Below are 26,846 nucleotides of genomic sequence, written 5' to 3'. Positions count from 1 at the left end.
CAGGTAAGTGAAACGTGTTAAACATAAGCCGAGAAGAGAAGCTTTGTTTCGAGAGAAACTTTGTTGTCAACGTTTCATGAAGAAGAAAATACCAAAAACATGCTAGCACTTGCAGTGAAGATGGTCGTGAAAATAGGGTGAGAATTTCATCAATTCACGATTACCGAAATATCCTTCAAAACATAGAAGGAAGAGACTGAGACGAATGTGCAATGGGTGATTAATTCACTGCTACTATGTTTAGCATTATTCTAGAATTTTCAGTAAAACGCAAGGACTTTAAAATACTATAAAAGTCCTATATTTTCTGTACATCAAACGAACCTTTTGAAGTGAAGTGCTTCTCGCATATTTGTGCCTTTTCTCTCGTGTTCAAGTCGCTGTGTAGTTCTAGCTTGGGGGTCACGAAAGTAGCTTAGGATCCGAATAATAGCGTTCAACCAACAAGACGTATCAGCGTATGAACCCGTGTTGGTCAACGACTACCATGGGACTGTATCGTCTAACGTTGCTCCACTGCCTTGTGGATCAGACCTTCACATCAAAGGCTCGTGGTGTGGCCCCCTAAGAAAACCACTTGCTTCGGTTTCACGCACGAACACTATTCCAGTCCTCAGACAAATCCAATCACAATGTGTGCTGCATATACATTTGGTGCCTCCTTGTACCAATCTTCATGTTTTCTAGTAAATAAATACGGCACCTCTTATTTTAACCTCAAAATGACCAATCATTTCACATGTCGGCTCGACTACGAGTCACAGAGCATTCTCAATGCAGTCCATAATGTCAAATGATCTAGATGTAATTTGAGAAGTTCAATTTAGTTTTCTCAACAGTCTTCTCATTTCACTGAACAAAATTTCAATATTTCTCTTGTCTCATGAAATCAACATCTAAAACGCACTGCTCAGTTGTATTTCAGATGAACAATTTATGGTTGGATATTGATTGTAGAGACTATGAAATTCTTCACAACTGTGTGCCTCGCATTATAGTGGTTTCATTTAAGTTATGCTGTTTGACAGATATTTAGGCAAAAATGAGCTATTATGGAATACAACACTACTGAATGATGATTCGTGCTATAAAATGTTCAGTCGGTATAGTGAAATAGTTGAAACAGAGATACTATCTACGAGTTTTCTCTACAGTTTTATAGTGACTACCCGTAGAATGGAAGACACGCGTTTCGTAGTATTTGGGAGTCGTCATATGCCACCATTGTCCAAACGGAATGATCAATTGAAGTGGTTATCATTAACGACGAGCCGTTCCAAAATACGCAAGCAATCTTTTAAAAATATCTATGATCAAAATCCCTCAGAGTAGGCATGCCTTCTACTTCATAAACCGCATCGAAAACATTCACATCCAAATGTACCCCTTTATACATTGGAGTCGTCCTTTTGTTAAATGATGTATTGCATAACCAAAGTTATGACTTCTAAGAATAAGGTTTTGCATGGTTTCTTATTGATAAGAAAAGCTTACACAAATATGCATGCGTTTATGTAATACGACTCTGAGAATAGCCAGAAGTTCAAGCGAGACATGTAATATGACAAACCGACCTTTTGATACTTCAACCTACCGGAAGATAACTTCGTTGGTCCCATGTACATCGCAAGTGATTGCTCTCCTGAAACTCGGTTTTTTGACCTAAAACTGAAGATCTGGGATTATTTGAAAGTGAGAAGTCAGAAGCTAGGTGAAAAAAAATCAAACCTCGCTGTACAAAGACTGGCTCTTCACTGACAACGAATTCCCAACTGAATACTTCCCCTTTCTCGACCTTTCTGGAAAGCAGAGATGACGCTGTCATAGATTTTAATTTTATTGGCAGATCTGGACTGAAATATGTTACTGAATACGGTCGTTGTAATTTCAAGTGTTTAAATGTCAGCCATAAAGGACAATTGACGGCAGGTTGACTTGGAGGTAACCTCTAATTTGAACTCAATACTTACATAGGCTTCTTGATGCTCACAGTCTTACATGGTACGAATCAGTCTGTCTTGCAGACAGCCCCTAAAACTAAATCGACCTAAAGTCATAAGGAATCACGGCCTTCCAATGCCTGGACTCAAAAGATATCAGTGGGCTGAATATGAACGAAGCAATAATGATGGCATATATAGGCACTTTAAACAAGCAGAAACAACATAAATTTTCTATTCATGATCAATAAAGTTACATAAGCATGATCGATTATTCAGACAAGGATAGCAACAAATTTGACTTTAGCCTACAATTTAACCATGTATCTACTAAATCTTTGGTCTATCAATTTTTGTGTGTTTATTCAAATAAGGATAACAAGGAGGGAAATTTTTACGTACAATTGTCCCTAGCAGTAGCGACGAATTCCTAAAACAACCCAGGTGTTTCATTAGTTCACTAAATGATCTATTAAGCTTACGGTACTTTGCAGTATTCGGCATCTTATACCCATCTAGACTATACATGCATATGTATTATAATTAAAGGTTCATCACAAACTCGCTTTTGGAATAAGATACATTCAATGGTTTCATATGATAACACACTACTACAAGAGAGTTGTTTTTAGACGAAGCATTTTAGATTAAACAACAGTTCGACACTTGTTAGTGATCCTCAATAGCGTCTAAAACAACATCACCTTTCTTCTTTTCTCATGGTTAATGCCAAATCAAAACTTTAAGTACCTATTTATGATAGCTTCTCGATATCGCCATAAATCTTTTTTACGATTTGACAGTCAAGTAATATGACTGATATGAACCACGAAAATAAGAACTAAATCAGTCAATAATTTGACCAATAATTATTTCCCCAAACAGTTCAGCTCTCCCACTGTCACCTTAATCTAACATTGATGATCCCCAAAAACAATATCTTTCCTTTCAATTGGTTCCTTAGTAAATGCTACGGGTGTTCATCAGTCTGGTTAGGGTTTTGATGACAGCCGTTTGTACAACTCACCGGAGTTAGTAGTCGAGCAAATCTCCTGCAAACTGAAAGCGTCATTGTTGTATTTACACAAACACTGTCAGAAATTCCACAACACTGTCATAGAAATGGTTTGCGAGTTATATCCCCCGTGGCTAAAACTTATGCTCTCTCTGAAAATCACATGTACTTCAGTCCCATTATCGACTCACAAGCATTCAATTAACTAAAGACATCGTACAGTACATCATCGTTAAGAGCATTATGTGAGCTGAATTCATTTCAAACGGATCGATTTAAAGCTTCTCCTTGACCTAATGATCACAACTAGCTTGTCAGCACAATAACTTCTAATCATCCATATATAAACAACAATATGTATAAGTGACCCACTAAGTAATCAGGACATCGAGTTTACAGCAGTAGTTTTCAGCTTTCCATGCGAAATTATGGGAAGTACCATTAGAGTCGTATGACAAAACCAGAGGAGAGGAGAAGACTTGTTTCGTGAAATTTCGTATTTTAACCTAAGCATAACCTAATGACGAGAACAGAGCATTGGTTTTTCAGTGCATGGTGGTATTATACCTTTTGTACTAACTCTTACCGTCGGCATACCACTTGAGGGGTTGGAAGGGTTGTTTGGCGAATTACAGCAGTACTTTATATCATAAACAAGGTGCAGAAGGAAAGTTAACGAAACCTGTTTCTTTCGCATTGGCAACTGAATCCACACTATCTCCAAGTCTTAAAACGACCCATCGAATGCAACCAATATTTTCTGTTTTGAAGGACATCAAGCCTAATGATATTGTAAACAAGAGAATAACTAGTCTAGAACACTTTGCTGTGAACGGATCACTTTCACTAGTGGCAACGTCTGTTCTAAATAGTATTGGGGATCCCACCTTCTCAACACCTACATTTCCATAAGAAATAACCTTGCATCCTTTTTTGTTACCCAAAGCAAGAAAATTATCAAAAGAGCGGACGTTCCACGTTATACTGTAGAACCGATGAGTTAATATTATTGCTCGAATCAGTAAGCTGTTTGGTATCGCCGCAGCAGCTAAATTTTAACATAATTTAGTGCTAAATGTTCTTCAACTCTCATACTATCTATAATACAGATTTGTGTAAATCAAAACAACGAGAGCTTGTTACACAGCGAACCAGGCAGTGAAAGTGATATTTATAGATAGGAAACGTGAAAATCAGAAGACTAAAGTTTGACTTTGTCAAGTACTGATTTTTCATACATAGTGATTAGATATTTCCACTTTTCGGTTGGTTTTTGGGAATTAAATAATAAATCTCTTCTACTGGAAATACTGGTCATAATGGAAAGCTGTGTGACCGTTGATTTCGCCAACCAGATGTAATATATGAGTTTATACATAATATTAAGCATTAACCTGTTTAATGCTAAAACAATTGATTTTGGATGTACAAAGTATTTCAGATATTAGGCGCTAAGTTATCAAGTGCAATCAAATCGGTATGTGGTGGTATTGTTTCCTAACCACGCGACCTTTGGAGATGAGTGTGTAGTTACTGAGAAGATCTAAATCCGACATGTAACACTAAGAGAAGGTCGACAGTAGTGAACGTGAGAACTGATAAGTCTTGTTGATTGAACTCTATACTCGGATCCTAAGCTAGTCTCGTAACCCCCAAGCTAGAACTACACAGTGACTTGAACACGATAGAAAAGGCGCAAAATATGTGAGAAGCGCTCTACTCCAAAGGTTCACTTATGTACAGAAAATGTAGGGTTTTTATAGTATTTTAGAAGTCCTTGGGTTTTGCTGAAAATTCTGGAATGCTACTAAACATAGTAGCAGTGTAGTAATCAGCCAATCAGAACCTCTACATGTGAAGTTTCACTTTCGTGATGTTTCTAGTGGAACTTCTAGCCAAACGCTGATTGGATAAAACGCTTACTAATGTTTCTTGAGCTTTTCTTGTTCATTGCGGGAAATTTTCAGGATCGCCCCAACACATACCCTTTTTTTGAAGATGTGGGTTTGGTATCCAGACTGAATTTTCCCACTTTATCCTCCCCCACGAAACAATTTGGGATCCTCATACCCCCAAGTTACTGCTATAGGTTCAGTCCGTTCCTGAGAAATTCACCGGTTCAGTGACACCCCATTTATAAAGTCCTTCCATCTCTTGATCAACCACTGGGAGGGCGGCATATGGTACAGGTCTCTTAGGTCGAAACACCAGCTTTGATTCTTGCCGAAGGGTAGGATCAGCTTTAAATTTAGTACGTTCTCTGAGATCATCACTGAATACCATTTTGTGTCGTTTTAATAATGCTTCCACTGAGGTTTTCTTCTCAACATTCGACATACTGACGTTTTTACAGATCGAGTTTATGGGATTGTCTGTTAATTTCAACCCTTCTATTCAATCAAGCCTCAATAAGTCGAGTGATGGACGTTCTGTCAAAAATATTACTCCCTTCTCCGTAAACTCTTGGACCGTCACTTCACAATGAATCTCGCCAGCAATGTTTAGAATCCCTCCGGATGCACTATGTGCTGATTAATGAGTTGAATATATCCTCGGTCTCCCAATTTTCTCCCACGTTCTCCTGCTTATAAGTGTTATATCCGAGGTTGTGTCTAGCTGTAAGCGGGCATCATACCCATTAATCTTAGGGAAACCTACTTTCTACGATAATGGGAGCCAGTTCTGTTAAGAGCTACCGTCAATTTGGCTGTACGTAGCTTGAATCTTTTAGAATACACTTCAGGTTGACGGCGTTTTCGGGTTTTGCAATGGCTTTCTTTGTGTCCTTTTCTGGAACACGTAATACAACGATGACTTTTAAACGGACAAAACCTTTCGAAATGCCAACCGCCACATAACCAGCATGGGGATGATGGTTTGCCACTGTCATTAAGATAATTCTACGTGCTGGAACCTTGTAAGACTTTTCTCGCGATAGCATTGACGTGGAGGAGCTGGTTAGCGTTTTTTACCATCGAGGTATCATGCTTCAAATTTACTAACCTTTGACATTCAGTAGTTACTTCCTGCAGGGTCATGTTGGGACAATGTTCAAACTTGCTTAGGATTCCCGTTCAGATGTCAGCATCCTCAGGTGAACGCAGGCTACGGACAAATACTAGGCATTTGAACTGGTTTTCAGTAATGGAAGACAACTTGAACGTTTCACATCCTCGGTTCACAATTCCTGCATGTTTCACCTAGTCATCTCCTGGTTCCTTCGTTATCTTCAATTGCTAGTAACGGATATTAAATAGAGATGACTGTTCTCCAAAGATTTGAGACAGGGTTTTAATTGTTTCGTCAAAACCAAAGTTTCGTGGGTTCTTTGGCAGAATAAGGTTACTATGGCGTTCATGTTCTATCGTCCCAAGTTTTCTCAGAAGTATTGTGACTTTCGAGGCGTCATACAGTCTGCAGAGATCAATACGAAACAAATTTTCATACTTCTTAAACCAAGAGTCAAGGAAACACCTGCTACACCATCAACATTAAATTCACGGATTGCATCAATGACTGAATCAGTATGGGATACTTGTAATTCACTATAAGCAGGGTTCTGTTGGAACAGGCACATTTTCTGGCTCCCATGATTCTGATTTGCGACTGTTCGAATCACTTTTCTTGAAATTCCATATAAGCTTCTAGTTACTCGAAAGAAATATTCATTGCAGTTTTCCCCGTCGCCATTGATAAGTCTGGCTGTGTATACCGGGATACCTTTCTTCGACCCAAAAATGGCTAACAACGGTTTATGGTCGGTTAGTATGGTGAACTGGCGTCCGAATATCATCTCGGGGAACTCTATTGCAGCAAAGACAATCGACAATGCATCCTTCTCGACCTGACTGTAGCTACGTTCTGCTGTAATTCATGATCTAGCTGCATGCAATATGGCTTTCTCAGACCGGTCTGGCATGATATAAGAAATAACTGCTCCAGTGCCGTGGTTTGAAGCATCTGACGCTACTACAATGGGTAAGGATGTGTCGCAATGGGTGAGCAACTGATCCGAGACTAGTATTTTCTTGATTTCCTCAAAAGCGGCTTGGCGATTCGCAGACCAATCCCATTTTACATTCTTCGCCAGAAGGTTTTTTATGGGGGCACGCAGGTGATGAAGGTTAGGAATAAAAGCTCTATAATGACTAACTAGTCCCAAAAAGAATCGTAGTGTAGGGACGTCCGTCGGCCTAGACATAGTTTTCACTGCCTGAGTATTCTCTGGATCTGGTCTTCTGCTATCTTTGTCGATTATAAATCCGAGGTAGCTTACCTTTCGCATACAAAAGTTACATTTCTCTGCACGGGGTTGAAGTCCATATTCTGCTATTCGCGACAGCACCTGATCAGGCTTCTTTTCTAAGTCTATTCTGTCTACTCCCGTAATTATTATATCATCCAGATAAGCTGCAGCACGTGGAACATCCTGTAGCATAGTGTCCATCACTTGTTGAAATATGGATGGGGCAGTCTTGACTCCGAAAGATAGTCGATTATACCGGAATAGGTCCTGGTGTGTGTTTATGGTGAGCAGATTTTTACACTCATCAGCGACAAAAATTTGTAAATAAGCTTCTGATAAATCCAACTTTGCAAAGAGCTTACCACCATTCAGTTTAGCAAAAAGATCTTCAGGTAGGGGTAGTGGATACTGATGAGTTTCTAGGGCTTCATTTAGCCCGGTTGAGTAATCGGCACATAAACGGAAGCTACCATTAGTCTTCTTTACTACCACCGGGATCGCCCTAACAAGAACGATGAATGGAAAGGGAGTGGCTCGCCCATGCGGGTGTGGTCAATATATATAACCTCTTGCTTATTGTATCAAGTACATTACACTCTTGCCAGCTCATATGTATTGTTCAGAAATTTGGGACGTTATATTGCAAGTTATCACGGCGGGACGAGTCAGTAAAGACATGGAAGTGTCTTCCAATCAAGACCTTATATATTAGGCAGTCACATCATCGCATATCTGTAATTTGGTGACTAGGTTTATTATCTTAGTTGTACTAATACCGAAGTAGGCTGTAATCCTACGATTTTTTATATCTCAGTTGGCATAATCAGGAGACAGAAACCTGATGATATTGAATCTTGTGAGCTCATATAAAATATTTAGAAAAGTTTACGATGGATATGTATTAATTGGTAAATGACCTTCAGTATCTACCTTTCGAGTGTAGAATATACCCGATTATCATCTCAGTATATTACATACTATAAATGAGCTAGTCGAAAGTAAATATGAAGCAAGTGAAAAAAATGTTGCCAGTTTCAACTTTCGCACCGAATATATGTCCCACACGTTTGGACGTGATACATATACTACGCAGCCTAAACCTAAAGTCAGTCAATTCGTCGGCTGGACTTCCAGCAGGTTTATCGTTGAGTAACTTCATAATTGGCTAACAAGTAGAAAGGTTGTAGCCTCCAAACAAATCATACACAAATTGATTCTCTCCGTCGTAACTCAAGTGAATAGGCAAAGAGATGTAAGCCGCAATAACCTTCCCGGCCTTTCTTCTACAGTTGTAAAACAGATATGACATTCGACTTTATCAAACAGTTCGCTTTCGTAATCGCCAATAAAATGAATGACCAGCATGTCTATCAAAATACATAATATCAATTCTGGGCACAGCAACACTAGTAACGACAGTACATAGCGTATCCTTAACCTCATCGACCTATTTGTTTTTTGGAGTGTTGAGTGGTTCCCCCGAACAACCACTAAAACCAGTATTACCATTCAAACACCTTTTCATTTTAGTATTTACTCCACGATTATCTATAGGCAACTGATTGTCCTCCTCTCTAACGTTACATTCTAATTCAGTAAGCTCAACCCCATCTTGAAGCTTCAAGATTCTAAGCCTTTTTTCTAATTTGGGTCTCTTTTCCATTTGTTTCTCCACAAGTAGTGCCTTATCTAGCGTCAAACTAGCAGAACTAGGCCTATCAGAACGCATAAAATGAACAAATATCGTCACGTTTATCCGTATTAACAAACAGCTTTGTGAATCTCGTCTTCCAACTCGGTATTTTTCCACGACATTTTAACCCTCGTTCTCATAGTATATCTTCGTCCCGTAAAGCCCGTTATATTAAGCCAAATCCAAATTAATCAGAAATAAATCCAACGAAGTCAGTGAATAGAACAATCAATGCTGATTCAAAATGAACGTTCAAACAAATCCGGTCCGTAAAGAATCCAAAAACCGAATTGAAGAACTGTTGAGTTACGTCCAAATTTTGCTATAGTCCGTTATTGAAAGACGGCTGATTGATCCACTCGTGACTTAAGACAATAAATAACAATATAAAAAAATCCAGGTCATTTACCGTGGTTTAAATGCCAGTTACAAGTAATCAACACAAATATATCCTTCTAATAATAATTATTACAATTACACGACAAACCTTCATTCTTAAGCTTTGGGAACAAAACCAAACTCAAACACAAAGGAGAAATAAAAGTATACTTTGTGACAACGTTGGGGAAAATCCATACGGCGGTTGTGTTAGGTTTTTGTTTGCCTGACACAAGTGGAGTACGAGGTCCTGATTCAGTGCTTCTATAGCAACCATCCTACAATCAATTTCGATTATAGCCAATTTTGGTTAAGCCCTTTTTTATAACTTACTTAACAGACATTGTCATTTGGATAGTAACAATTTGCATATTCTTTGAACTGCAATAACACTAGAGCACATGACACTCTAGCCGAAATGTTGACTGCTTAAATATCATTCGATGACTCATACTCCTCCCCATATATGTACGCACACAAATATTATTATCAGCCTTTGTTTTGCTTTGCTGTGCCCTTATTAAATTTGACTATAAATTGCCTATGTAATTGCTTGCTACTCTCTCGCTCGCTCGCTCGCTTGCTCCTCGTTCGTTTCCTTCGCTTATTCACCTGTTCACTCGCTCGTTATTATTCGCTCAGATGTTAACTTTGTGACCTGAGTTATTCGACAGTAAACTGTAGTTGCTGCTATCCTTTGTCTTCTGATTTTACGCGCCGTTAAGATTAGAATTATATCGATTATCGAAACGAACGATTAACGAATCGCGGCACTACAGAATTGGAGGCCTCGCCGAACAAGCACGACGCAATAGAATTGGATACCTCGCCGAACAAGCACGACGCAATAGAATTGGTTGCCTCGCCGTACGAACACGACACTACGGAATTGGATGCCTCGACGAGCGAACACAAAACAATTTTTGACGAGATAATTTTATTTCGAAAATTCAACGTACGCTGTTTCTATTCGAATTATTATCTGGATTATAATCATAATTGTGGATTTATTATATCACAATTTTAATCGTACGTACATTATCCCATTATTGAACTTAACGATAATATTCATAATAAATAACGATTATTCACGAACAATTGATATATTGGTGCAATTTAGTAAGTCTGTTCCATTTTATATATTGTACCTTTTGTTATTATCATTTTTTTCATCGATTCATTTCTCTCAGTGACAATTACGTTATATTCGCATACTATTCAATTTATTATTATTAGTAGTAATGTCTTTAAATAACGAAACAATCGATCTTTCACAGTCACCATCCGTGGGAGTTATTAATGTTACTATTCCCTCTTTTAATGTTAATGATCCTCAACTCTGGTTTATTAGACTTGAAAATTACTTCGTAGCCAATCGTATTATTTTACAGCGACATAAGTTCGGCTATGCAAGCTCACTACTTCCAGATGAAGTAGCAGACAAGGTACGAGAGGTCCTAACTAAGCCGGATGCGGTAAATCCGTACGATGTATTGAAACAGGCAGTAATAAAAGCTCTCTCGTTAAACGACCGGCAGGCTGTCGAGCAGTTGCTCAGTGAAGTTCAAATCGGAGATAGAACGCCTTCGCAGTTAAAAACGTATATGAGCAACGTAATTGGATACAGAAATGTGGATAAAAATATATTTTACCACTTATGGTTGCGACGACTCCCACCGAACGTACAGCAGATCCTCGCTGTTGGAGATAGCGATGTAGACATAGACAATATCGCTAAAATAGCCGATAAGATTTACGAGAGAATGAGAAATGCGACTTCACAAACACTCAACTTCACAGTTGACGAAAGAATCGAGGCCTTGCAAAAGGAAATTAATGCGCTATGCCATAAACTAACGAGTCTAAATCACAACGACAGGAAAAGAAGTTGGTCGCGCAGCAGATCAAGAGATAGAAACCGATCATTTTCTAAGGGACTACCAGATCCTGCTATATGCTGGTACCATCAAACATTTGGGTACAGAGCTCGAAAATGCAGGTCTCCATGCAAATTTAAACGATCTCACCGATTCTCAGTAACGACTACGACGATCAACGCAGCTCCCAGGAGCAATCGTTTATTCTATGTTCAGGACAGAGTAACGGGCGCGCAATTTTTAGTAGACACGGGAGCAGAGATAAGCGTCGTCCCTCCATTGAGCAACGAAAAACAAAATATCGATACTGCGCTAACTCTTAAAGCAGCGAATAGATCCGATATAAAGACATATGGCAAGCGAAGACTAACCTTGAATTTCGGCCGTAATATTTCTCTTCGCTGGGAATTTGTGATCGCTGATGTGTCCGTACCCATAATTGGTATCGATTTCTTAAAGAATTTTGACCTATTAGTGGATTCTCGACGAAACCAACTAGTGAATGGAGAACGCTCAGTAGTCATAAGAGGAGTGACCACCGATCATGTATCTATGAATTTAGTAGTGTCGAAAGATAGGAACGAGCAATATAAGTCACTTCTAAATAAGTTCGCCGACTTAACGAGGTCATCATACGACAACAAAGATCTTAAACATACAGTACAGCACCATATCGTCACGAAAGGTCCACCGACTAGAGTAAGAGCGCGAAGGTTGGACCCAAAAAGGTTAAACATTGCAAAACGAGAATTCGAAAAACTAATGAAACTTGGTATCATAAGGCCATCTAATAGTCCCTGGGCATCTCCGTTACATATGGTTCCCAAAAAGAATGGAGAAATTAGACCATGTGGAGATTATAGAGCCCTTAACAAGCAAACGATAGCAGATAGATACCCAGTGCCACATATTCACGACATCACTACCGAAATGGAAGGTGCTACGATTTTTTCGAAAATTGATCTTGTTCGGGCGTACTACCACATTCCAGTGGCCCCAGAAGACATACCGAAAACGGCCGTAATCACTCCATTTGGTTTATTTGAGTTTTTACGAATGCCATTTGGACTAACTAATGCAGCTCAAACCTTTCAGCGATTTATTGATCAGGTTGTTAGAGGTTTGACAGGGGTATACGCATATATCGATGATATATTAGTAGCTAGCGCTACTGTGGAAGAACATCTACAACATCTACGACAGTTATTCACGAGACTTCAAGAACATGGTGTCACTATTAACGTGGAGAAACGTGAATTTGGAAAGAAATCATTGCAATTCCTAGGTCATATGATAAATTCTCGAGGTATCATGCCAGTTCCAGCAGAAGTTGCTGCTATTCGTAATTATCCGTTGCCCGAGTCACAAAAAAAGTTACGACGATTCTTGGGACTAATAAACTATTATAGGCGATTTATTCCAAACTGCGCAGCAATACTACAGCCATTAACGGACGCTTTGCGAGGAAATACCCGAACATTCCATCTATCGACAGAGGCTATACAGGCTTTTGAGAACGCTAAGCGAGCACTTCATGAGAAAATGATATTAGTTCGACGAAAGAGCGAAGCGCCACTAGCCATCATGACGGACGCATCGAACATAGCAGTAGGAGCTGTACTGCAGCAGTTAGTAAACGGTACATGGGAACCGATTTCATTTTTCTCGAGGAGATTAAACCCTACACAAACGAGGTACAGTACGTTCGGAAGAGAACTATTAGCGATTTACTTGGCAATCAAGCATTTCTGACATATGATAGAGGGTACCATTTTCACAGTGTATACAGATCACAAACCCCTCACGAAAGCATTAAACGCCAAGCAGGATAATTATTCGCCGAGGGAAATTCGACAATTAGAATTTATTTCCCAATTTACATCTAGCATACAGTATATTGAAGGTAATAATAACGAAGTGGCAGATGCGTTGTCCAGAACAACGATAAACGCGATAATTACAAATGGAATTGATTATCACGGTCTCGCGAAGTTACAAGAGACAGACATCGAACTAAACAAGCTAAGATTCGATGACACGACGTCATTATTATTCGAAGATATTCAGTTCGGCAACGCGAAAATAATATGTGACATGTCGACAGGCCGACCTCGCCCATTCATTCCTAAACCATTACGACGGAAAGTATTCGAAAGTATCCATAACCTATCGCACCCGGGAATAAAAGCCACGATGAAATTAATCAGTGAGCGTTTCGTATGGACAAAAATGAATCGCGATGTACGTAATTGGACACAAACATGCATGAAATGTCAAAAAGCCAAAGTACATCGTCATACTAGCTCGCCAATGGGTTCATTTTCACAGCCAGACACTCGATTCGAACATAAACACATCGATATCGTGGGACCACTGCCAGTTTCGAACGGGTACAACTATATTTTTACATGCATCGATAGATTTACCCGATGGCCTGTAGCGGTACCAATAAAAGACACCTCAGCCGAATCCGTAGCCAAAGCCCTTATCGAAAATTGGATTTCTTACTATGGTATACCGGCAATTATCACGACCGATAGAGGAGCTCAATTCGAAAGTCGACTCTTCCAGCAGCTTACAGAACTCCTCGGAATTAAACGTATACGAACGACATCCTACCATCCAATGGCAAACGGAATGGTTGAACGCCTACATAGGCAGTTGAAAGCATCCCTTACATCTGTCATTGTCAATAACGATTGGGCTAATAAGCTTCCTTTAGTCATGTTAGGTTTAAGAACAATAATTAAACAGGATATGGGATGTTGTCCAGCCGAGTTGGTATATGGAACTACTTTACGTTTACCCGGAGAATTTTTCGCTTCAGGTAAAAGTGTTCCGACTGATGTAGCCAACTACGTCCAACGCCTGAAGAAACACATGAGCGATTTAAAAATAGCACTTCCCAGACTACAACAACGTCGAGTATTCGTACCTCAGCAACTACATAATAGCACGCACGTATTTATCAGAAGAGACAACGTACAACCACCTCTGCAGCCGAACTATGAAGGTCCATTTAAAGTGATTACGAAGACAGATAAGACAGTCACGGTAGAAAAAGCTGGGAAGACAGACGTAATCAGTATCGATCGTGTGAAGCCAGCTTTCATCGATAGCGATTTTCAATCGACAAGCACAAGCCTCTCGAAGACGATCACACCGACGAAACACGAATCTCAGGAGTCAACGACGCCAACGCACCAAAACGAGGAGACTCCGATAACGACAAAATCTGGTCGCAGAGTAAGATGGCCGCAACGTTATGTCGCTACAATCTTTTACTGATAATTTTCTGCTACTTTGATTATTAATTATAATTCTTCCTCTTCATTGTATACATATGGATTATTAAATTCATGCTATACGCTATTAAACTTGGCACAGCTTATGTACACCCTTATGCTCATACGTGTAGTTTTTTTTTTCGAAGCGATACCATATCCCTTCTATTTCTTACAGCTATTTTGTATAGCCTAACGGACGGGCACGAACTAAATACACACTAACTTCATTCTAATTTTATACAGGCCCATATCTTCAAATGATTGTAACTACGCTATCCAATTTACTGTACATTATGCAAACACAGACATTTTTTTTCATATATCTTTGTTTGCAGGGGGGAGTAATATAGCAACCATCCTACAATCAATTTCGATTATAGCCAATTTTGGTTAAGCCCTTTTTTATAACTTACTTAACAGACATTGTCATTTGGATAGTAACAATTTGCATATTCTTTGAACTGCAATAACACTAGAGCACATGACACTCTAGCCGAAATGTTGACTGCTTAAATATCATTCGATGACTCATACTCCTCCCCATATATGTACGCACACAAATATTATTATCAGCCTTTGTTTTGCTTTGCTGTGCCCTTATTAAATTTGACTATAAATTGCCTATGTAATTGCTTGCTACTCTCTCGCTCGCTCGCTCGCTTGCTCCTCGTTCGTTTCCTTCGCTTATTCACCTGTTCACTCGCTCGTTATTATTCGCTCAGATGTTAACTTTGTGACCTGAGTTATTCGACAGTAAACTGTAGTTGCTGCTATCCTTTGTCTTCTGATTTTACGCGCCGTTAAGATTAGAATTATATCGATTATCGAAACGAACGATTAACGAATCGCGGCACTACACTTCGATTCTAATAGGTTATTGACTGGCCAGTTACTACCTAATTAAGACTGCAACGAAATAACAGTTACTTCAGGCCCGAACAGAATCCAATAAAAAACCAAACTTAGAGGTCTTAGAAGTTAGTAGTCATTAACAATGCTAGGTTCACTTTGTGCACTAGTCCCCAAAGTACATGTGAAAAATTTAAGTAAATAGTAGAAAAGTAGAATGTTCACATTATGTTCACAAAATGTAGTGTAATATAACGTTGAAACACTTGCAAAGTGTATTCGGTCATCTTTCAGATACATTCCAGTTTTGTTGTTAGAATTGTACTGAATAGTCACAGCGCGCGGTATGTAAACCCCTCGACTGAGCCTGCCATCTCTGCGGGCTTAATTAATGTGGGTGATTATCGATGTTCTACGCTGTAATGAGCAATTCCTTAAACTCCATCATGCTGAAACTAAGAAATTCCATAGATTCGACCCAGAATGTAGGTTTTCACTGTCTTATAGTTTAGTCCAAATCATATATTGTTGGGCATACTTCAAGTGATTGCATGAACTTCAAATCTTTTGCACCTTTTTGGACTAATTTACTGGTAGATCTGATCTATCTGACTTTTATCATGGTCTGTATAGTTCCCTGTTTATATCACCAGTAGTTAAACGAAATTAATTTGTCTTAAAGTCGGTTGTCGAATACCTTATGTAATAACTCACATCGTAAATAAACACAGCAGTTGCCATGCTCTTCTGAACATCATCCCGAGTATTGTGAAAAGACAACTGCAATACTCCCAAAATGACCTGCCACTCATGTTTCCAATGTCGGGTTCCTTTTGCGGGATGTTGTCGGTTAGTTCGGTCGTCGCCGTCCAATTCTTCATGGACTGGCTTGTTCTGTTGTCGTAGAGGTTTGTTAGTAAAAATTTCCTTGACTTCATGACACAATACCCTACCGATGTTTCGTATCTTCCGTCAAGCATAGTTAGTGCTCACTAAATTATCCCTTAAGATCTGAGGTCCCGACCTTAGTTTGTTGTTATCTGTCGGTATGTTTCAGCAATTAACTTGAGAATAGAAATTCTTACGGACTACTTCACTCGTTTTTTTTATATATGCATTCTAATAACATGGCTGAAATGTTCTGATAACAGGACATTTTGGTACTAATGTTTTTCTAATGCATTGTTTTACTCCTTGTGGTAGTATAAAGATAGTGCGTTTTCATGTCATATGAAGTTTGCTTCAAGCTTGATTAACACCCTTAATGAACGGTAAGTGAAATGTCAGTTTTAGCCAACCATTTTAACGTAGTCCGTTGATAGTCGAGAAAACTGTGAATCATTAGGTCGCTTAGCTTGTAAAGCAATGCCTAACCGATAATTCATAGGGGCCTGATTGCCCACATTCGAGTAGTGCAGAGAAGATGGATTTCGAGTATGAAATTGCAAAGACCGTTACCCCTAGTCCTATAGGTTACCTACGACCACCAACGTATCGTGAATGTCCCTTGAGTGTTGTAAAACCACTAGGATTTATATTTATTTGAACACCGGTACGAAGGGGCACCGAATACGTATGCATACACACACAACTCACTTGGTTTGTGTGTGGGCTGTGATACTGCACGAGTGCCCAGACCGGAGCGGTTGGTTTTCTTTGTAGGCCACACCCCGAGCCTTTGACCACAAGGCAGTGGAGTAACGTCAGGAGATGCAGTTCTATGATAGCCAGTGACCAACAGTTGATTCATACGCTCTTTGTTCTCTCAGGATACTGGAGCTCATGTGCACCATTTGTTTGGAATCAGGGTTAAAACGCCGGAAATTCGTTCTTCGTCATGCAGGGTTGCCCAGTCTCACCATTCCTCTTCAACTTTGCCATGGACGACATCCTGGAAACAGCTCTGATGGATGTCAGTAATGGCGGTGCGGATCTGCTGCCTGGAGAACGACTTCTCGACCTTGAGTATGCGGATGATATTGTCTTACTGTGCGATAATGCCCAAGGCATGCGATCCGCACTTAATCAGTTGGCAATCAGTGTCCGCAGGTATGGCATGTGCTTTGCACCCTCCAAGTGCAAAGTACTCCTACAAGACTGGCAGGATTCTCATCCTGTACTCACCCTGGATGGTGAGCAGATTGAAGTAGTTTAGAAGTTCGTGTATCTAGGTAGCTATATAAGTGCTGGTGGTGGCGTGAGTGATGAGATCGATGCACGTATAATGAAAGCCAGAGTGGCTTATACCAATCTGGGCCATCTTTGGCGCCTTCGTGATGTTAGTCTGGCTGTAAAGGGTCGGATCTACAACGCGTCGGTGAGAGCAGTTTTGCTCTATGCTTGTGAAACCTGGTCTCTCCGAGTTGAGGATGTTAGACGACTCTCTGTGTATGATCATCGTTGTCTCCGAAGGATTGCTGACATCCAGTGGCAACACCATGTTAGTAATGCTGAGGTCCGGGATTGTGTGTTCGAGTGCAGAGACGATAATTCAATTGGTGTCACCATCTTGAAACACCGACTTCGGTGGCTTGGACATGCTTTCCGAATGTCGTCCCAGAGACTTCCACGTCGTGCATTATTTGCCGACTCTGGGACTGGTTGGAAAAAGCGGAAAGGTGGTCAGTGTATGACATGGTGTCGTGGTATGAAAGAAAGCTGCAAAGGGCTAGCTTCTGTTGGTCCTTCACGACTCCCTGGCTGGGGTCCGAGAGATCGTGAAACACAGTGGCTAGAGACGTTATCAGATATGGCTCAGAATAGAAGCCAGTGGCGAGCCTGCTGTAACCTTTTACTTTCTTCATAAAGAGTGGTTCTAACTTTCTTAACTGAGAGAGTTCTTCTGGTTGTACATTTCAATCCCCCCCATCACTACTCTTCTCTTTTTTTCCTTCTCCTATATATACGGATCTTCCCCCTTTCTCCTCCTATTCTCATTATTTTGTGTGGCGCATATGTATTCGATGCCCTTTGTTCCAATATGTGTGTGATTAAATAAATAAATCTTCGTCCTCTCAATTTCGTAAACAACACCTCCACCGCGAGAAGAACTTCTGTGTCAGTGACTGTATACACGTGGCCGTGTGAGAGCATTTCGAGAGGGAGAGCGAACTCTCGACCGTACCAGGGCATTTGGGGGTTGGATTGATAGTGTTCGAGTTAAAACCTCACCAGTTATATGTACTTCTGAGGTACACCTTTCAATGACACTGCCACAGAACCTCTCAGTCTACAGAGTCAAATGCTGCTTTTAAGTCAAGAAAAACTATCATTGTTGGACGCCGATAAGCATGTGTGTTATAAAATCTGACGAATGGTAAATATGCGGTCGACGCAGCCACAATCAAGTTTGAAACCAGCCTGATTTCCTCTTGTTTTCAGTTCACGAGTCTTAGGCTCTCGAAAATTATTGAGGCTAGTAATTTGGATGCTATGTTTGTTAAACTAATCCGTTTATGGTTATCACAGGAGGATTTTAATCCTTTCTTATATGTTAGGACGATCATTGACTGCAACCATTCACATGAGATTACGCCCGAATCCCTGAATTTGACTAAAATATTAGCCAACTAAGTCACTAAAAACTAGACCACCATCCTTAAAGACCTCTGGAGTTAATCCATCTCAACCAACTGCTGTTCCTCGTTTCAGATTAGCTATAGCGTTCTGATTTTCAATTATTTTCCATGTTTATTTATTCAGATTTTCCATTAAGGATGTTTGAATATAGTGGGTAGCTAAAGGGCAACTAACCTGCTTCTTAGTGTTCCGTCCATCGCTCTGAACGTTCAGACTGAGAACAGATAAGAGTGCCATTTTACTCCGTGATTGTCTCACACTCAACACCTTAATTCCGGTTTCTTTTGTCTTGTTGTTGTTGTCTTTTCCATCTTTTATGCTTTCTTTACCAACCACCACTCACGGTCATTCCCTATACTTTTGGTAAACCTAGATCTGATTTGTTTTCCTTCTTCACCGTGTTCAAAGCCTGGTGGGATGAGTTTACAAGAATCTATCAGTTCAACAGACTTAGTAGAAATCCATTGGTTTTACGTAACCCTTTGGTTCGAATCACCAATGGGTGTCGCTGCTGTTTTTATAGATGTTCGTATATCTTTACAAGCAACATCTGGGTCAGCCTCGTTTTCAGAACTGCCTAAATGTGACTTCAGTATTTCCTAGAATTTACCTTTGACTTTCTCGTCACTGAGTTCGACTCTGATGGATCTTCTTAATGTGGTTTTTCTGAGCTCAGTGAGGCGCAAGCAAATGTGTGCTCATATTAGAGCATGATCAGTGTAAACATGTATTCCAGAACGAGCGACAGTCTCCCATCGAGCCTATTGAACGATGACTGATGACAATATGGTCCATTTGAGTCCATTGTTGGTTTGGTACAGGTGGTCACCATGTTAGACGATATCTCCCCTTAGGCTTAAAACTAGTGCTTGTTAGAAATAAACGATTGTCTGAGCACAGTTGCGGTAGACGATCACCATTACTTGTTCGTTGAGCCGGAATACCAAAATACCCACCTAAATATCTTTCTGTTTGGTTTATGCTACCTACTTAGGCATTAAAGTCACCTGCGACTAGTATCATGTTTGAGTGTTTAGCTTTTTGGAGAAGTTTAGGAAGCTTTCTGTAAAAGTCATCTTTCACTTCATCCAGGCTGCAGTCAGCCCCCAAATGCCCTGGTACGGCTGAGAGTGGAGAGAGTCCGCTCTCCCTCTCGAAATGCTCTCACATGGCCACGTGTATATAGCCTCTACCAGGGAAGTCCTACTCACTGCCTTCTCGTGGCACCGGTGTTGTTTACGAAACTGAGAGGACGAAAAGCGAATGTCCGGCGCTTCAACCGGATTGGTGGACACGGAAAGTTCACCTAGGGGAGTTGGAAAACCCTGATTCCAAACCAATGATGCACATGGGCTCCAGTATCTTAAGGGAACAAATGGCGTGTAAATCAATCGTTGGTCACCGGCTACCATGGGACCGCATCTCCTCACGATGCTCCACTGCTGCAGTCAATGAGAGTATAGACAGAAATGACGAGAAGGCACCGACATGTGTTCCTATTCTTCCGAGTTCTTACAGAGCGACTGTTAATAGGGATCCATTCTAATAATGCTTGTTCTGCCTTCGGACTCAGTGCTATGCCTACACCCACCAGTCCATGAGAACTAGCCATCGGGTCTCCAGATAAACGGCGAACGTATCTCATCGGCTCCCCATTTTCGGCGAGGTGAGGTCAAGTGAATGTCCACACTAGGATCCCGTATGTGTTTCGGAGACACAGCATACATCAATCGTACGAGATTCTAGATTTTTAGACAAGGAGATCTGATGGCTGTCAGTAGTCTTGAGTGCTGTTAGAGGTATGAGGGTGGTTATCACTTCCCGGTTGCTTACACCGTGGTGGGGTGTTCTGAAGGTACCTGAAAAGGAATTTGGGTTTGAGTTGTTTTTAGTGACTTGAGAGCGTGAACGCAGTGCCCAAGGGACAACTGCTTGATGCCGGTCAGACAATCTTTTTGTGTTAGCTTCGTACTTGTTGAGACGTTACCGCCAGAAACAGATGTCTCTGGGATAAGGAGAGGTGTGCATTTTTAGGGTCGATCTTTTCTAACCCCACCGTTCGTTGTGGGAAGGCAGCATCGCTGTTATGCTGGTTGTCTGAAGTAAATACCTTACTGTCGTCACACCTCTGTACGGTCAGCAGTACGACTTCGCCTTCGGATCTTGAGTTTCCTGCTTTTAGTCTTACCTCTCCTCAACCGACCTGCTTGGCGTGGTAGGACCTTGAGGAACGTTTGTTCCAGCTATTGTAGCCCAAGTGGTTCATCAAGATCGACAAGCCGGTCCACCATTTCAAGGTAGCAGCAACGGTCGGGAAACAACCAGTCGCTTGCCGGAGCCCGGGTATTGATCTCATACCAGGAGGTCCACTTATCAACTTAGAATACGCAGATGACATAGTCCTGTTTGGTGAAGACGCTGATAAAATGCAGAGTCTTTTGGTAGCACTGAGTAGCAATGCAAAGATGTTTGGAATACGTTTCTCCCCCTCTAAATGTAAATTGTTACTCCAGGACTGGTCTGTGTCAACACCTGAACTAAGAATAGGGAGTGAAGTAGTCGAACGCGCCGACAACTTTACTTATCTTGGAAGTCTGATCAGTCCTAATGGGTTGTGTCTGACGAAATCTCTGCACGGATTTAAAAAGCTCGTTTGGCTTTTGCCAACTTATGTCATCTATGAAGAAGATGAGATATACGTGTATCAATTAAGGGACGAGTATACTGCGCAGCAGTTTGCTCTGTTCTACTTTACGACTGCGAAATGTGGCCACTAAGAATAGAAGATACTCGTAAGTTACTAGTATTTGAACACAGATGCCTTAGAAATATTGCTCGCATCTGCTGGGATCACCGGGTAAGTAATAGTGAGGTTAGACGCAGGGTATTAGGGAATGATGGTAAATCAGTTGATGAGGTTGTGAATCTTCATCGACTGAGATGGTTGGGTCACGTGTTACGTATGCCTGAACACCGATTACCACAACGCGCAATGCTGACTACTATAGGAGATTATTTATTATTTTATTTAAACATATAAATATTGGTACAAGGAAGCACCAGATACATGTGCGCCGCACACATCTTATTTGACTTGTGTGAGGGCCGCGATACTGCCCAGATGCCCAAACTGAAGCTGGTGGTTTTCTTAGGGGGCCACACCCGGAGCCTTTGACCTAAAGATCCGATCCACAAGGCAGTGGAGCATCGTGAGGAGATGCGGTCCCATGGTAGCCGGTGACCAACGATTGATTTACACGCCATTTGTTCCCTTAAGATACTGGAGCCCATGTGCATCATTGGTTTGGAATCAGGGTTTTCCAACTCCCCTAGGTGAACTTTCCGTGTCCACCAATCCGGTTGAAGCGCCGGACATTCGCTTTTCGTCCTCTCAGTTTCGTAAACAACACCGGTGCCACGAGAAGGCAGTGAGTAGGACTTCCCTGGTAGAGGCTATATACACGTGGCCATGTGAGAGCATTTCGAGAGGGAGAGCGGACTCTCTCCACTCTCGGCCGTACCAGGGCATTTGGGGGCGTATAGGGGATGGTCGGAAGAGAGTTTGGGGGCGGCCAAACAAAGATGTGTCATCAATGCTTAAAGCCACTAACTGCTAGTCTGAGCTATGTTGGTAGATGCAGACTAATTGGTTGGAGTCTGCGTGACTATCGTAACCAATGGTTGGAGAGTCTGTGTGACGTGGCTCAGAATCGATCACAACGGCGTAGGTGTACACACTTTCTGTCTTCCCTTAAACTAAAAGATTACAATTGCTCCATATTTTTCATCCTTCCTGTACTGTATTCTTTTATACAATCTTTCTTTTATATATTACCACTATTAAACTAACTATTTCTATGAATTCAGTGTTTTCATCTTGTTGTGCTAATGAAGTATGGCAACTTGGACCGATGCATAAATGTGCCTGGTCCTACGTTTTAGCTTACTGACTGACTAAGACGTTATAACAGTACAATGTGTTCTGTTGTTATCGTAAGGGTATTTCTAGCTAGTATCTCCATCTGAATAATTTCTAAAATTATATCATTATCATTAAAGACGTGTATTTAAACTACCAAGTTCTGTTGATTCCTATCGGTTCGAGTTAGATAAGACTGTTTTGATTTCTTTAAGATTTGGGAAACTTTTTAGATTTCCACTTTCGCAATTTGAAAGTGGTATGTACCTGTTAAACTGTTTCTGAAAGTCCTCCACATATCATTTTGATCTCTTGTGCTTAAAAAGGATCATATTCCTATCTCTTTGATGAATCAAAACAGTTGTCTGGTGTTGCATATCGTTACTTCCGTTGCCCACCATTACTCGTGACCATTGCGTAAACCTTTTTTGTTCTACGTTAAGATTGTCATCGCTGTTTATCGTCCTCTCAGCCTACCTAAATGAGTTTACGAGCGGACGTTGATCTAGTTGGATTTTCCTAGTGATTTGGTTTAGGTTCCCTAAACACAATCAACTGCAGAGAGGTATTTGAGAAGCAGCGGCTGTTCTGTACATATCTGCACTACTAGCCATTTGTTTAGGATTGTCGTTTGTAAACTTTCTGTACACATTAACTAGATTTAGGCATTAGAGTTGGCCGTAACATAGCCCCTCTAACTTCACTAACAGCATGACTATGAAGTCATTAAATGTGCAGTCAGTTGATTTTAAGTTTCAAATTATTTGATATTTTTTACCCTATAGATCCGTTTTCTCTCCTCAAACCATTTTCCTTGCATCTTGTCCTTTTTACTCCGGCTCATACTTCTACTTTGATAATTTCATTTCACTGTGATGTTGTGGTGTGGAAACTTAGGGTGATGTAGTATGTTCCAGTTTCCGCGCTGTCGGACTTATTATTTCGAAATTACTGCCAAAACTTAAGTACTTATTTAAATCTAAATTATCCCTCTGCTATTTTATTTTAAAAACCTACTTTCCTAACTTTTGTAACTTCTCATTCATTCTACTCTGTAGGTAACAGATGTGAACGCAGTATGTGACGTCATCGGTCATCTGGAGAACTTCCCGATGACTATGATTCAGTTACAGGATACTAGGATTGGTCAGCTGTTACAAACCATTCGTCACAAGGTTGATCCACCTCTTCAAAAACGCATTAGACTTATTATCAAAGCATGGCAGAAACTACTATCCTCTGAGTATTCACATCAGTATGTCATTCCTTTAAAGACATCAGACAAAAATATACCTACGTCACCTAAATCGAATGGCACACCAACTAAAATACCTGCTCGTGAAAAATCTAAGCAACCAGCAGACGTTGTAAATGCAATATACCCTTCTCAGATGAAATGCTCCGAACATCTCACAAAGCGAAATTTCCCAGATTCTTCCCCAGAAAAACTCAACAAAGAGGATTCACAAAAACACCAAAACGATAACTCTGTTTCAAATATTTCTAAACGTTTGAAGTTCATAGACACAACTTCAGCAGTCGTTCAGGTCAATAGTCCGAGTAACCTTGTGAATGGCAGTAAATGTATGGAATCACAACCTCAGGATACCAGGTTTAAGGGGAATTTAGATACATCAGTGTCCCAAACAAGTATTTCAACGGCATCTCGATCTCCTTCATCGAAGCTCCGAGTAGCGAATTCCATGCGTTTGTCGAAAGTCAAATCAACTGCAGAACTGGTCCAAGCTGCAGGAGATTGTATTGATTCCGTAACTGCTGACCGCATTCTTACAAACAGGATCAGCAAGGAAGTCGACCCTCCTCGTGTATGTTCTATAATGCAACCCACAAAAACACGTCTGGCTCGTACAAACTCTGGCTCTCAGTCAAGTTCACGTTGTGTCTCTGCCAATAACAACGAAAACTCGCATTCTCCTAAATGTAACTCAATCTTAGATATAAAGCCGGAAACATACTTGGAGTGTAGAGAAAATCCTGCTGTATACGAAAAAGGTCGCAACCTAACTTCTGATTCGGTTAAAAAGGTTATACCTTCTGTTAACGTTTCATCTATCAATAATCAAGGTCCTCTAAGCTACAATAGTGAAAATATATCCGATCGACTAGTACTCAAAGATGTTGAGAACAACACTGTGTCAAATGCCCAGAAAGTTAAAAAGAAAAAGAAGCACAAACATCACAAAGATGAAGCTGAAATATTAGATCCTTCCCGACTACATTCCAACCAACTAAAAGGCCATCGTAGGAACAAAACGGTTCTCCCCCCTGTGACTAATTTTATGAATGATTGGCCCGACCTACCATGTTTGCCGGAAGACATTGATTGGCATAGCCTTGACCGCAGTTATGTAACTGTCTGTGATAACAGTTCTATGGAAATTGCAGAATATAACTCTCCCCAAAAGTGTACAGTAGGTGCAGAAAGTGAATATGCTTGTATTTCTCCCACTAATTTACACTCAATTATCCTAGATGATCAGTATTTACATATACTCCCTTGGGTTGATATGATTGGTTACAGGCGTCATTTCTTCCCTTCTTGTTCGGATCAGGAGTTGAGTGAACTAACTACAATGCCCGAGCCTTGGTGATATGTGTAATCCCGTTGACAAATCTTTACTTATGGTGCCTTTCTATGAGATAAACTGACCTGTTCTACTTGTTTCTTTCAATGTGTGACGAATTTTGATGTATCTAAATTTCCTTTGGTTTAACACTGATGCAGATATCATGCAGCATTTATTTCACTCGTCAGTAGTATGATTTTCCGCCGTTCGTAACTAAATTACGTTCAGCTCGGTCTGGTATCTCGACAATAATGCAGTCACTTGTTTGTGTACCGGACATAACTACCCATCTAGTCCAAGTGGTTTTTGGTACTTTTAACTGGTGGACCACTTTTCACCTGATTAACAATACTCACATATCGAAAGCCCAACCCGTACTTTTTGAACGTTTCTACTCAGTGTGGGCTCGAACATTTTTGTACATATATTATTTGACTGCTTGCTTTATAAGATTTGAAAAAAACAAATATAAAAGTACTTTGACATGAAGTCTTTTATTGTGGTTTTATCGTTAACTTTTCACTGCACTAATATCATCGTAGTCGGTCGCATATCTTTTAATTGTTTGTTTTTGCATCGAGGTCACAAAATAAGCACTTGGGTCTCCTTCTCCAGTCACTTGTTGTTGTCTGGATGAAGTTTTTCTCACAGTTCGGGCACTGAAATAAAGAAGTGTAATGATTTAGTTTTTTTTATAGTACTGAGGTCCTCACGAATAAAACTGTAATTCGCACTGCCTTATCCGTACAATTTTAAAGCGATCGTAATGTAGAAATGTTACCCTTATAAGTTGATATTTTGTCTTTCGGTTTACAATAACTAATAAACAACTTGGATTCATACGACCCGTTGCTTTATCATCCATCTCATCAGTCATGTGTGTATTGATTGTACAAGAGAAAATAATGCGCTTTAGTGGTCAAATAATTCATAGTAGCCCTAGTCTCGATTTAACGTAGTTTTTTCCCTAAATATAAAAGTAACCTGTAGTCCAAACTTTATTCCCTTACAAAAGCTGGGACCAAATAATTGTGCAGTGTTTGCTGTTTGTCGATATGCATTTCACTGTATAGTAAAAATAGATGCAAATCATACATCTACTTGTCGCCAAGTATTTCTGGTATTTTCCGGAGACTTCATTAAGAGCTAAGTTTGGGTCAGAAATTCAGATAAAGCAGTGACATTAGATGGTCTTGAGAACACACTGCACTAACCAGTAGTTTACCTGTCAAGTTCAATACTGAGTTAGTGTATTTGTTCAGAAAGTCTTCATGCCAAAACTTAAGAGTTTGTTACTTTCTATTTCTGTAAGAAGTATTTTGAAGAAATAACTCCGGAGATCAATGGTTCTAGGAAGCACCAAATTATCAGTTCGCGAACAACTTTTTTTATCAGACGTAAGAGTCAATGCTAAGTGGTGGTTATTGATTTTTGCTACATGTGGTAGTGATTGAGAAGTTCGGTTCTAATGGGAA

General features: G+C 40.3%; 2 protein-coding genes across 3 annotated transcripts; one reads left to right on the top strand and one right to left on the bottom strand.

Moving 5' to 3' along the window:
• Nucleotides 1-8,648: 8,648 nt before the first annotated feature.
• Nucleotides 8,649-8,930, bottom strand: Smp_018230 (hypothetical protein; the record flags this gene model as incomplete). The annotated part of the gene is made up of 1 exon (XM_018794276.1): nt 8,649-8,930. One exon carries the CDS (start codon nt 8,928-8,930, stop codon nt 8,649-8,651), a length of 282 nt encoding a protein of 93 aa, XP_018647060.1.
• A 6,689-nt stretch (nt 8,931-15,619) lies between these two features.
• Smp_018220.1 (hypothetical protein) lies at nt 15,620-25,690 on the top strand (the record flags this gene model as incomplete). 2 transcript variants are annotated; one of them, XM_018794265.1, is made up of 2 exons in its annotated part: nt 15,620-15,678; nt 23,842-25,690. In XM_018794265.1, the coding sequence occupies exon 2, from the start codon at nt 23,896-23,898 to the stop codon at nt 25,393-25,395; it is 1,500 nt and encodes a 499-aa protein (XP_018647058.1). In that variant the 5' UTR covers nt 15,620-15,678; nt 23,842-23,895. The 2 variants fall into 2 exon arrangements, with proteins under 2 accessions (XP_018647058.1, XP_018647059.1); XM_018794253.1 differs by having other exon boundaries at nt 15,620-15,770; nt 23,842-25,395.
• Nucleotides 25,691-26,846: the final 1,156 nt, after the last annotated feature.

The sequence above is a fragment of the Schistosoma mansoni genome (genome assembly GCF_000237925.1).
Source record: "Schistosoma mansoni, WGS project CABG00000000 data, supercontig 0186, strain Puerto Rico, whole genome shotgun sequence".
Taxonomy (NCBI): domain Eukaryota; kingdom Metazoa; phylum Platyhelminthes; class Trematoda; order Strigeidida; family Schistosomatidae; genus Schistosoma; species Schistosoma mansoni.
Note: the sequence above shows the minus strand (reverse complement) of the source record. Positions and strands in the feature narration are given on the sequence as shown.